This window comes from Ostrinia nubilalis, chromosome 15 (assembly GCF_963855985.1).
Source record: "Ostrinia nubilalis chromosome 15, ilOstNubi1.1, whole genome shotgun sequence".
NCBI classification, from domain to species: domain Eukaryota; kingdom Metazoa; phylum Arthropoda; class Insecta; order Lepidoptera; family Crambidae; genus Ostrinia; species Ostrinia nubilalis.
This window is the reverse complement of record NC_087102.1, coordinates 13,586,636-13,600,024: the sequence shown is the minus strand read 5'-3', so window position 1 is coordinate 13,600,024 and position 13,389 is coordinate 13,586,636. Positions and strand designations below refer to the sequence as shown.

Sequence of the window (13,389 nt, the reverse complement as noted above, 5' to 3'; positions counted from 1 at the left end):
CGTTGATTGATGCAATAAAGACAACTGCTGGAGTGATAAACCATCTGGCGCGTATTTTTATAATAGGCCTACAGGAGGTGCTACACTACACATTTATACAGTCATCGGCGCATCATACCTACTACATTTTTTTGGTGTAAAATACATAGTACCTACCTATTACAACTATATCAGATACCATTGGCGTGCCTAAACCCTTCTAGAACAAAGCCGGCGCGTGCGGCGCGTCGTTTCCATACAAATTGACAGCTGTAACCTTGTGGTGTATAGTAGCGCGATCCCCGCGCGAGACGACAGCTGTCAAATTGTATGGCACGTCGAACTACATACTTCCGTTATAAAATCGCACTTATCAGAACTGAATAAGAAACCACTGTGTTTAGGTCGTAGTGCCGTACGCGAAAGATTTTACAGGGGTTATTGTTAGATAGAAAAAGGATAAGATAACAGATAACAACTAGGGCATTAATAATCTTTTATCTTCTATGTTAAAGTACTAAAGTCTAGCCTATAACGAATTATAATATTATTGAGTGTTATCATCAAGAATTTCGTAGGCCTACATTTATTTTTGTTTAAGTTTGCATCATCCTGCAGCTGTGCTTATCATTATGGTATCTTCGAAACCGATATAAGTCTCAAATGATAGAGTCAATATACCTAAATCCTACATTTATGTGGGAAAATTTTCAAAGAATCTGAAACACAGTTGGACTATGCCCTGGGTAAAAAGGTAACTGTTTGTTTTTTAAGATAAAGCATTATTACACATACTATAGACAGCCATCGCTTCATGGAAGCAACGTTTCCCCATTCTCTTACAACAGTAAGTTTGTATAGAAACGCCATCGTATTTTAATGTCATACAGGCTACACTATATCATCATCATCATCATTTCAGCCATAGGACGTCCACTGCTCAACATAGGCCTGCCCCAATGCTTTCCATGTTGATCGATTGGTAGCGGCCTGCGTCCAGCGCTTCCCTGCTACATTTACGATGTCGTCGGTCCACCTTCACTATGTATTAGAGCTTAAATATCTCATGTTTTAAATATTATCTCTAGGTATTTTCAGGAACACACGTCGAAAATATTAAGCGACACTTAAACCTCAAAAGATGAAAATGAATCATTTCTCTAGACGGCGAAAATATTATTTTTAAGAAAGTCGCTCTTAAGAAATTCCCCCAGACGGAGCTTAGTAAAAGTTTCTTTAAAGAAAATTGTCCTCTGGGGAGTGTTGAAAACTATTTGAGAATTTTTGCCTGATTTTATTACATTGTGCCTTACGTTAAATTTTCTATTCATTCGAAGTATAAGCTACGGAAACTTGGAATAAAAATCTTTAGCACAAACTTTACTACAGTTCCTGTAATTTCTTCACTAGGTTATAGAGCTTTTTTGTATCCAAATTGAAATATACCCTTATTTCATTTTTTTTCGCCATTGCGATTTAACAAAAAATGCATATCGTTTTGTTTTTAGATTTCAGAGATAAACAAGCAGGCAGATCCTATGAAACAATAAATTGACAATGTAATTAATTTTTGTTTAACGAAGATTCATAATATCAAAGAGGTAAGAACTCGGACATTAAATAAGAGAGTACAACACATCAAATTGTAAATGATAGATCACCATTCTAAAAGCTTATGTAACTAGCAGACCCTAACCTAATGGTCATAAACAATAAGAACAAAGTGGACGGACGCTAAAACCGTGTAACACGTGCACGTTTCGCCCACAAGACGCGCGTAAAACGTGTAAACGCGTCATTGTCGGGCGCAAGGTACGGAATGTGCTCGAAGAAGCCAGGTTTTATTTATTTATGTATTTGGGAACTCAAAAGCTTTGTATTTACAATTACACAAGATTATTACGAAGTAGATCCAACGGTTCGAGGGTAGTCGAACCTTGACTACGAATTTCTATGTTCTTCTTTCACTCCGGGTCCAATGACAGTTCCCGGGACAAATCAGATCTTCACTGGTTGGGTTTTTTTAGTGGTGGTCAAGTTTTAGATACTGGCTACACAGGATTTCACAAGATTTTCAGCGGTTGGAACGAGGTGGGAATAGTTCCGAACTACATACATACAACTCTAGCCAATTACAGAGTTCCACAACTTATGAAGTAAGTAGAATCAGAAAAGTAAGTAAAATACGTAACTCTACTTAAAAAATTAAAAAACAAAGTCATAGAAAGAAAGACGAAAAACTGCTGGTTGGCAGTTGGCAAGGCCATCATTTTATCAAGAACAAAATATAAAATGTAAGGTTTAGAGACTTACGCGTCACGAGTAGAACTTTTCCTAGACTCTAGGTCTCATGGAAAAAGGCTTGATAGAGCGAGGTCTTTTGACGTAGTACCGCGCGTGCTAGGCACGAAGCGCGGTGAAGCTTAGCGAACTATCAGACGAACAGGTATGCAACACACACCTTATTCGCTCAGCTTGAAGGGAAACAGTAGCTAAAATGTACAGTTTAGAGTACAACCTACGCGTCACGCACGTGTAAAACATTTCCTAGGTTTCGTGGAAAAAGGCTTGGTAGAGCGAGGTCTTCTGACGTACCAGGCGAGCTAGGCACGAAGCGCGGTGAAGCTTAGCGAACTATCAGACGAATAGGTATGTAACACACACCTTGTTCGCTCAGCTTGAAGGGAAACAGTAGCTAAAATGTACAGTTTAGAGTACAACCACAGAATAATAATAAGTACTACGTACAGAAGTTTTACTTCGCGAAGGTATTTAAAAAAATGTATGCTCAATGTCATTAACAATATGGTGTAATTTAGCCTGTCTCAAGAGTCAAGCAGCATTTTGTTGACAAACGTCAGTGATCGGCACTGCGCCGAAGCTATAGGGCTGACTTCGGTAAAATGATGTGACATGAGGTGCCAAACTGCGGAAAATGGCGGAGGAAATACATGATTTAGCATGAATTATCATGAATAATATTAACTACTTATTTACCTCTCAGTGTCTTGAGGCAACTTAAAAAGTACATTCTGTGTTTTTATTATTATTTAGGCAGTTAAATACTGCACAGTATTTAGTAGACCATTTTCTTTATTTTCTTCCATCATACACAAGAATACGCGTGCGTGAGTCAATGTTCGCTCGTATGTGAGGCCTTGTCGAATAGTATCCTGTAGGTGGGCCATCGTGCGTGTTTTGTTTTCGATGTAAACTCGCGGAGATGAACAGGCCTGGTACAACCTACGCGTCACGCACGTGTAAAACATTTCCTAGGTTTCGTGGAAAAAGGCTTGGTAGAGCGAGGTCTTCTGACGTACCAGGCGAGCTAGGCACGAAGCGCGGTGAAGCTTAGCGAACTGTCAGAATAGGTATGTAACACACAGAAGGGCTTGTAACACGCACCGCTTATTCGCTCAGCTTGAAAGGAAACGGTAGCACACCATCCAGATGCACAAAGTGGAATATTCCCAAGTCCCAACAATGTATGGTTAGTCGTGACAGGACGGCTAACTGGTTTTGTTTTTCTGGTGGGCTTTTTGTAGATTTGAAATTACTGGCCTGGCTCGTACTTATTGCATGCCTGGTTAATTTAATTCCTATAATACTACGTCTACTGTCGATTATATTGGACATCAATAGTTAATACGGTAGTTCTGAAAAACAAAACTATCGATCGAAAGCTTTTCATTTTCAACAGCAGCTTATACATATTTCGGTAATATTAGACGATAGGAAACTGTCAGTTCTGCAGCACTAGTACCATAGTACATTGTCACGAAACCTAAATAACTCGCGTAACGTTCACAACTGCAGAAAGTAACAAAATAAATAATGGCATAAGACATAGTAAAAATAAAACAAACACTCACCCTCCCCTGAAACTTGCTGCTATCGTACGACCGCTCGGAGCACAGGTTGTAAATCTTGTAGTGGTCCTTGTGCATCTGCTCTAGGAATCTGTACACCTCGTCGATGTGGTTCCTGTACACGCCCTCCAGCTTCTCCGCGGGGAAGCCCATCGCTATGAGCCTGTCTGTTATATCTGCGCTGTGGTTAAGGATCATATCCATGGAAAAAATGCAAAAGAATACGACGTTCGTGTCAAATTCAGAAACCATTGTTTTTCAAAATAGGTGGCCTACTTCATAAATTCTGGATCCAAGGAACAAGTTACTGTAATAAAGTTTCATCAAAATCCAATGTTTTTGCATGAAATTACAACAAAAATACATAGTGTGATTCAATTACTACACTAATATGTTGGCAAAATACTACAAAGCATTGGAAAACTAATTATTCGCGAGTAATTAACGATAAATCCAATACAAGTTCCAAATTAAAACAAAGGCTGATTGAATTCACTGCGACAATGGTACAGTTTACATTGATTTGACCCAATTTTAACACAGGCTCTTTGTAAAGGAGAGGGAATATTTTGGTCAAAGTTCGCAACCTTACAATAACAAGGTAATTTATATAGGCCAGATCGGTAATCCGGCAAGATTAATATTATTGTTTAATTACCAATCAACCCTTGTTTTTACATCGGATGAGTTTTTACTTTTTGTGTTCGTCGAACCCATTTTCCCAAATCCCAGTGTTATTTTGATCATTAAATATCCGAGCGAGATTTACAAGAAAGTGTTGTGGATCAGTTTTATGGGCGATGCATTTGTTCGAATGCATCTTGGCAGCATGACAATATGGGCGTCGTTTGGGAGATTCAATCGGCTTTGGAACCTGGATTGTATGCCCAGTAAATCGCAAGATCTCGACTTGATTGACGAGATTGGCGCTAAGAGGTCGTGCCCCTAATGATTTTAACGTGGGCAAACGATTAACCAATTGTGAAAAGCATCAAGCGTTTGCTCGAGTATCGCGATACGAATATCTGTGCAGATACAGAATATTCATTATAAATAATGGTCAGCCATAAATTATATTAATGCGAACCGAGAACGTTTACCTAATCTCAATCGGAAAAACATCACATGTCTACACATTCCATATTTCTCTTCGGACCGGTCAATACTTGTACACAATACACCCAATCAGTAATGTATTGGGTGTGTTTTACATGTATTATTATCAAATTCACGTAATTTGCATATTTAAAGTTGTAAAACTGATTCCGCAGTAAAACGAGCGCGTTTTATCGTGAGTGCTCCAATAACAACGTTTTAAACAAAAAAAAGATTTCGCTTATCAACGTTCCAAATTTCTTATATCAATTTAATGCATCGTCACGGCCCGATTTCATCTCTAGAAAGAGCAGTATCAGAAGAAGTCATAATACTCAAAATGGGAATGGAGAGATACGCTATCGGCTTTTTAAGTTTCACGCAAGTGCTGTTGAGGATTATCAAGGAGCTGTGTCAATAAACAATAACAATTGCAATCTAAATTGTAAATAAATAAAGTTGCGCACCATAACGCCGCCGTTCTTTCAAACTCCTTGTAAACTCTATCACTTTAGATAGCAACTGGCATAATAGTTGACATCGGAACGAATAGAATGAATGGAACAAGTAGGCAGTAGGCACATCGGTGTGGGTGTCTATCGCGTTATCCGTCAAACGTCATTTCGCACGTGGAAACAGAGATATTCGCAGGTCAGCAACCGTGAACTTATACAATTGTATGTATCGGTAATCGCTCGCATTCTCGTGCGCCTGCGAGCCGCTGCTATAAAAACTGTACTCTGAAGATACAGACGTGTATGTGTGTGTACATTATAATTATTGGATCATAAATACTGACTCTCTTATACATAAACATTTAAGTCTTAAAAGACCGTTTTAGCTAATAAACGCCTTGTCACCTAATCTTACAGATTCAGAAAATCAGATGAAAATGCACAGCAAGAGTTTTATTTCATACTTTACTAGATATGTCCGCGACGACACAAAATTATTTTTTCATATCGGACCTATATAGTTCCCGAGATTAGCGCGTTCAACCAACCAAACAAACTCTTCTGCTTTATAATATTAGTAATAGATAAATTTTAAATTGGGTGATGCCTATGCTCACCAATGGACGTCCTCATCATCCTCATGCCTAAAATGACGATGGTGATGATGAAATTATGGAATCATTATGGGAAAATACGTAAAATACACATTTTTTGAATGAAGATCTTTATAACTGTTTGTTATTGGTAATTAAAATAATCCATTATTAATTACTGCTTATGAAAGTCTACGCTCACCTCGCTAAGCTCCAAGCATTAATTTTAGTTGTATTGTAATCCCTATTATTTTTCATAGAAATAGTTGTTTTCATGTTTGTTATTATTTACCCTAATAATATAGTTTCAGAGAAATACCAAAATACATTATATTATTATACTATGTACTCGATAGTATCCTGTGTTTGTAGTTTGTATCCAATTCTTTGAAAGTATAATTTTCGATACTATCGATGGATACAATGGATGAGTCCTTGGAAATGAAATACAATTTAGTATGTCAAACAGGTGATCCGTCTGCTCGTTTGCCTCCTGTCACATAAAAATAAAAAATAGACACGCAAATTTTCTGACGGACAAAAATTACAATTTTGTGAACTAATGAAATTAAATGGAATGTCTTGATTCTATGTTGAGTGGTTCTTTAGTTTATGAAACTACATGAGTACAGGCTAACGTTTTTGTACGAGCAGATAATCTCAGTCAAATGAATGATGTTAATTTTTAGAAACATAACACGACTTATTATTTTTTTAAGTAGAAAAAAAATATCAATAAATCGTAAAAATAATGTTTAAAGTTAAGCATTCTGAAGACTAATACTACCTACCTATTTATAGATCTACTATCCTGCTACAATAACGGCAGCAACAAGCGGTTTTAGGTAACCAAATAACGATCATAATATTTCAATTCGCTCATGACATCGTAAATTGTCCTGTTATAGTACGAGTACGCATATAAATAAACATAGCAGAGCCGTAGAAACATAACTATGACGTCACGTCAACTATCAGTGACGTAGTCCGCCCTCAACTAAAGAGCGCACATAGTTATTACAATCGCCTGTACGTTAGGCGTCACGTACATCTCGCCTCATAGCATGGGACATCACATCACAGTTGAGGTAAACCGACCGCTAAAGGAAAACTGCGGTCTGCTACTACAATATACGTTAATTTGTACGCAGAAGTATAACGTGGGTCAACCAGGCCTATTTCCCAAACGGGTCATTGTCAGGAGTTATCTTGATAGTAGGTCTACTTTGAAGGAAAAATGCTTTTAATCCGGCTAGTCTATTCAAGAGACAATTAATATTTAAAATATTTCATTTGGTTTTTGTCAACTGGAACTGATTATCGTTTTACCCGATTGCACCAGAAGGAGGTATTAATATATTTTTAACATATAAAATAATATAGGAGTAAAATGCTGAAGGTCACATGATAACATAGGGAAGCGAACATGCCTACCTAGTTTCCTATAAGGCACGGAAAACTCTGTAAACGTACGCAAAACCGACTTTAAGCAAATGCATCGATGCCAACGCGTTATCTCTATGCGGAAACATCCAAGCGACAACGAAGCTTACGGATGGCAGTTAGGCATAGGTACCTATATCCTGCGCAATCTGTCACGGGCATGGTGTAATTCAAATCCATTTGCTTGGTAACTGTAGCTAGAAGCCAGACAAATCCGCAACGCGAATGCACAGCCCGGGGGTTTCACACCGGGGCGCGTCGCCGGAAGCTGCGGCTCCCAAAATTGCGGTTTATTTTTTTAAAAGACGCCTGTTTATTCCTTTTAACGGCCAGCACTGGTAGTTTTCGGCTACAGTTTATTTTTGGGACGCAAAAAGTTTCTTTGTTGGACTAATTCGCCTGCAGGACCTAATCAGTAGAATTTTAAAACTTTAAAAAAGCTGCATTACCTTGTCTGCGATTCAAAAATGTCTACTGCCAACAAGTTTAAATGAATTGCTAATGTCATTTTAAACTTGATTCTTCCGTTATTCAATAAAACTGTTTTAGAAATAATAATAATACCCGTCGAATTTGTCTAACGCAGACATGTCTGTAACGCCGCACGTGTATAAACAGATAAGTCTGGCGTGGTCGTAGACATTTCAGGCCAATGAAATAGTTTTAAAAAGGCAAATTTCGTAATCTGTCTAGCCGAGACATGATAATACATAATTAATAAAACAAAACTTGTGAAATTTGGGCCGACCCGAGTGAAACTGTCAATTCCATGAATAAACCACAGTTTATTCAAATGGGAAGACGTAACAACTTACAACTTCATCGGCGCACAATCGTCTGGTTATCTTCGTAAGCAATTTTAAACTTAAATCCTTTAGCATAAAGAGTGTAAAATAGAGTCACGTTTCTGCCAAGTGTAAGTTTCAACTTTCAACCTTGTGTTCTTGGTAGGCGTATCTAGGACAAACTAAGTTTTATTGCCTAGACTAAGCGCTAAAAATGTTTGCCGAAGAATTTACAATCGGTGAGCACAAGTTTTTTCCATTACAATCAGCTTTCATTCTATACCTAACCTAACTACCCTGGCACTAGAGTTGTACAAGCTGTTTAAAATTCATAAGAAACTAGAGCTTTGCTTGAAATCTTTTCCGTGTGCCCTTAAGATAATATCATGCAATATTCTATTTTTTACTTCTAGGAAACGCGTTTGTAAAACAATTCAGACAATGTAGAGTCGCCAACAGGCCTTAGCGTGTTTCGACATACCTAATCACGGCTTGTTTTTTTATTTAAAACAGTATCCGAACAAACCAGTTGGGGTCAATGACTCTATTGTTTCGAAAACTAGGACCAATAATGGGTATGCCAAATCCAGTGAGGGTAGTGAACATGGCATTGTGGGGTCATTGGGGTCATCTACAGATGGAAGGGAGCCATTGTAGCCCCTTTTGGAACTGACGGCGATGCACCTACAAGCACATGATGGTTAGTTTCGGATTCTTAAGGTAGAGGAATATTGAGCAAATGGCTAGTTTGAGATACCAAAACTGGAATAATGTTTGGAGTGCCATTCTGGTTTGTACGTAAACAGAACAAGGAAAGCCTGTGAATTCTACTACCACTGAAGTTTGCTGACTAACCATTATGTATAAGATGTAGAGTCAGCAAATATTGGATGAAATTATTATTTTCAAACCAGTAAAGCAATTAAATCGGTTGTGTCAAAAGAAAGTGTAGTTGGGCCAAATTCGAAACTTTCCAATACGAAATGTCATTTAACCGCAAATTTGTTGGAGGCATTTCGCACATTTTTCTGTCGTATGTCACAGAAATGTCAGGGAAACCAGATCTCGTCGAACAATCAATAGTCGGGACACGGCACATCAATCTCCCCCGATGTAAAGTGCATGGCTGCGTCTACGCAGGTTGAATTATTGATTGAATACTTAAATCAACCAAGTGCATGTCGAACTTGCATAATTTTAGGGTTGCGCAGAATAACTGTATTTTAGCACGAATAAAAAACGGAAAATCACCAATAAACGACGTCGCGTCACCAATTATGAAATCGATATTAATATCATAATCAAAGCAAAATAAGGCCAACAGATCTATTCGATGTTAATTTGATGTTCATCCGAAATAAGGTGGCACGTGTAAATGTTTAGAAATATACAATGATGGAAAGTTTGACCAATATCCTTTGAAATAAAACGTAAGGAACGTAAGGAGATTATTTTATCCCTTTGTGAAAAAAGCATCAATGATTATCTACCGAAGGTAATATAAGGGCTGAAATGTTTCGCAAACAGCTTGGTGCGGAACACTGAAATCGGTTGGCGACTAAAAGCGTCAATTTCGGATGAAGCCAACGACAGTGGCGGATTTATCGCTGATTGCAACATTCAGCCGCTGCGTACGCGCGCGTAATATTGAATTAGTTCGCAATCCTTCATACTGCGGGAACCGAAGCCGCCAGTCCGCCACCTGTATTACGAAACGCAAACGCGTGAAGTCGCGCGACAAACGCTATCAAATTCGCCCGTATTCACGAGCAAGGTGGAAGACGATTATCGTTGAAAATTACAAGCTGGGGTTTAGTGATACGGGTGCCGTCTGCACCTTTCCACTATTAAACATTATAACGTGTAAATGTTAAAGTAAAAGCTTCATATGGGCACGTTATCGCCATCTTTCGGCTGTAAAACATTCTGAATGCGCCTCGTTTGAAATACTGTTCCTGGTTGTGAAAATGAAGGTGGAGCCTCTAAGAAACACAATCGTATTGCGAATACACGATACGAATGAAAATAAAGGGTCCATATTTTAGAATGCATAATAATGTATGGAAATATTTAAATAAAAATAATGCATTTGCATTTCCCCATGCCACTAATGACTGTGTAGGAGATTACCAAGCAGTAAAAATCGAATACAATAAGCAGTTTTCATATGCGAAAATGGGAGGAGAGGAGACTTGACATGGCCGCCGTTCAAAGCAGTGTAATTTTAATAATATTTACGAGGCCCTAATGAAGTATTTGCATACTGTGGTTAAGTGCTCGAACAGGGAGAATCAGTAGAAAAAATCCGGTCACAAAAACGTTACACAAATTCGTGTGCTGGTCACAGAGCATTACGAGAATATTAAAAAGTAAAACGGGCGCGATAAAATACGTCCACATTAGATTTACGAGTCAAAAATTAAAGTTAACGAAGATCAAGTAAGAACAGATTTCACGTCCTTGACTCGCGGCGAGCGCCCGGTTCGGAATAGGTACGCTCGCGCGTTGCCGTAGGTCGACGTCTCTACGACTGTGGCCATAGAGCCAGAATTACCTAACAGTATCGGTTGCTCAATAGTCGCTGTTGCTAGGCCCTAAAACGGCGGCGGTACATCAACCCTAGGGCTGCCAACAACCGATGACATGGCGAAAACCAACGTTTATTTTTTGCGTGTCTCACGTATGAGACGATGAGTGTTTCGCTATAGGTATCTTTTGCATTATTTCAACACAGGTGAAGGCTGCAAATAATGTAATATGCGTTTCCATTCTCAACATAGAATCTTGACGTCAATAACATATCCGAAAAACCATTTAGGTATGACATGATGACACACAAAGCTGTCAAAAAAATTCCATTTACGTAATTTTTTTATTAGAAAGTGGCAAACATAATCAGGCCATCGGTATCCAATTACACAAAGGATTGCGTTGCTGACACATCACTGAAAGAGGATTATCAGTCCGATTCGCAGACGGCAGCAAGTCTGCAACTCGAAGTAAACTAAATTGCTGCCGTGAAGTTCGTAATTCTTGAGAAATAAGGTCTAATATCCATCAGATGGTATATAAAAGGCTTTATGCATATGAATCACCATCGGTGACCTACATACTGATAACTTCACCGACCGATTAAATAATGCAATTGGAGACATTTATTCATCCTCAAACATGGAAATTCGATCGAGCCGTCGCTTATGTCTTATATTGATTAACAACTAGTCTGTTACTAAGAAAAGAAACAGGGTAATAATAGCATTAATTGCGGTATCCATTTTTGCACAAGTTTCACCTGTAATACCATGTTTTATTGCAAATAATAAATTTATTGTACCAATGTTGGCTATTAACTCCAACAGTGCATAAAGAAATGTCAGCAAATAAGGCAAGTACTATTCAAAGTAAAGAATATTTATTAAACTAAATGAGATACTTTCTAAACGATTAGGCTAGAATATGAAATCAGAAAAGGCCTGTCCATTTTTCTAAATTATCTTTAATGAGTTATAAATATTAAAATTATAAGGTAATTATTAAAAAGAACCTGTCTTTGTGCCTTTCATTTAAAGAAGTAATACATCGGAAGAGGTAATAAATACACGTCCACGTAGAACAGTTTAAGCCTCGAACAGTGTCCTCTCGGGTATGGGAGTTAATCCAAAACATACACGCACCGTCAGGCACCTACCAGTCTTTCCCAAAGTGGGCGATAACGCCCCCTTGTGGGCGCTGCAGGCTTAAAGGGGGGCGGTAAGAGACCCAGAAAAAAAAATCGGGACGTTGTGTAGAGGCTTGGGAGGCGTCATTTACTAGGAGGTTTCTTAGACACCGACTGAGCACTCGACTCTCGACTACAAATGGGGGCGCTAAAAAGAATTTATTCTCAAAGTGGGCAGAAGACAAAAGACGTTTGGGAACCGCTGACCTACACTATGGCGAATTAAAAGGTTGTGTCCCGAAGGACCACTATTTATCCCGGTCACAAGACAAAAGACGTTTGGGAACCGCTGACCTACACTATGGCGAAGTAAAAGGTTGTGTCCCGAAGGACCACTATTTATCCCGGTCACTGGCTCCTTGGGTAATCCCAGCTTATCCTGGCTGTCAGGATGATATTAAAAGACTCAGCTTACTACAAGAACTGTACCTACTAGAATAGAATTACGTGCTTGAACGTAGGTAAAATTGTTCACGATCAGAATTTTCTATCTTAGTAAAATTAACAAATATGTACATAAGTATAAAGTAAAAATAGTTAAAGAGTTTTTCGTATAAATAATTCTAAATATAAGATATATTTAGGAAACATGACGTCTCACTTATGAAATTGACGGTTTCAGGTGGAACTTGAACCTACGACCTTTCGCATGTCGATTATTCTATTCAAGTGAAAATTCATGTTTGAAATGTAAAGTAATAAGGTTTGGTTTAAACGTCTAATCTGAACATCGATCGACATAGACAGACACTAGTATAGTAAAAAATCGAAGATTCCACATAACGACCGATAGAGTTCGACACTAAGGAATATGACTCGAGAGGGATGCGAGTCGCGCACGACATCCACTCCATTAAAACCTACGGAATCTGTTACACTCGAAACGAGGGTACGATTGCGAAATTCTAGCCCGTCCAATTTGTCGCAGATATCAGAAGACGTATTTTTGAAGCATTCGAATTCAAAATCGCACGCGAAATCACATAAATCGTATACGAATTCTTTGGTCAGAATTTTACATCTTCATATTCTTATAAATACTTGTTTTATGCAGATAAACTATTACATGAACCAAAAAAATATATTATTACCAAATCAGAATGTAAAATTTTTTCATTAAGTCTATGGATTCTCCTAGTACCTAAAATAATGGTGAATGGTGTCAAGTACCCAATTAAGTAGATAGTTATTAGGTTGGGATGGAAGGGGAAATACACAGAACGATTTTTCAAAAATAACATCTTTAACACGAATCGTGTAATTCATGCGATTTAGAATCGACCGCTTCAAAAATACGTCTCCCGGGGGCAATTCGAATCTTTATTGCTGATACTCTTGCGTTTTTATTGCGGCTTCATTGGCCTGAGGTTTCATTTTAGCGTCTTCATTAGGCAGTTTTGATAAGAATACCGAATTTCAATTAGTTTTAATTGAAATAAAAGCGGGCTCAGT

At 38.2% G+C, this 13,389-nt stretch overlaps 1 protein-coding gene across 1 annotated transcript in view; it reads right to left on the bottom strand.

Moving 5' to 3' along the window:
• Positions 1-13,389, bottom strand: part of LOC135078993 (phosphatidylinositol 3,4,5-trisphosphate 3-phosphatase and dual-specificity protein phosphatase PTEN) — a 66,061-nt gene that overhangs the window by 43,545 nt on the left and 9,127 nt on the right. Inside the window, exon 2 of the mRNA XM_063973607.1 lies at positions 3,852-4,024. Within this exon, the coding sequence (XP_063829677.1) occupies positions 3,852-4,024 (173 nt within the window). The remainder of the gene's footprint in view (positions 1-3,851; positions 4,025-13,389) is intronic.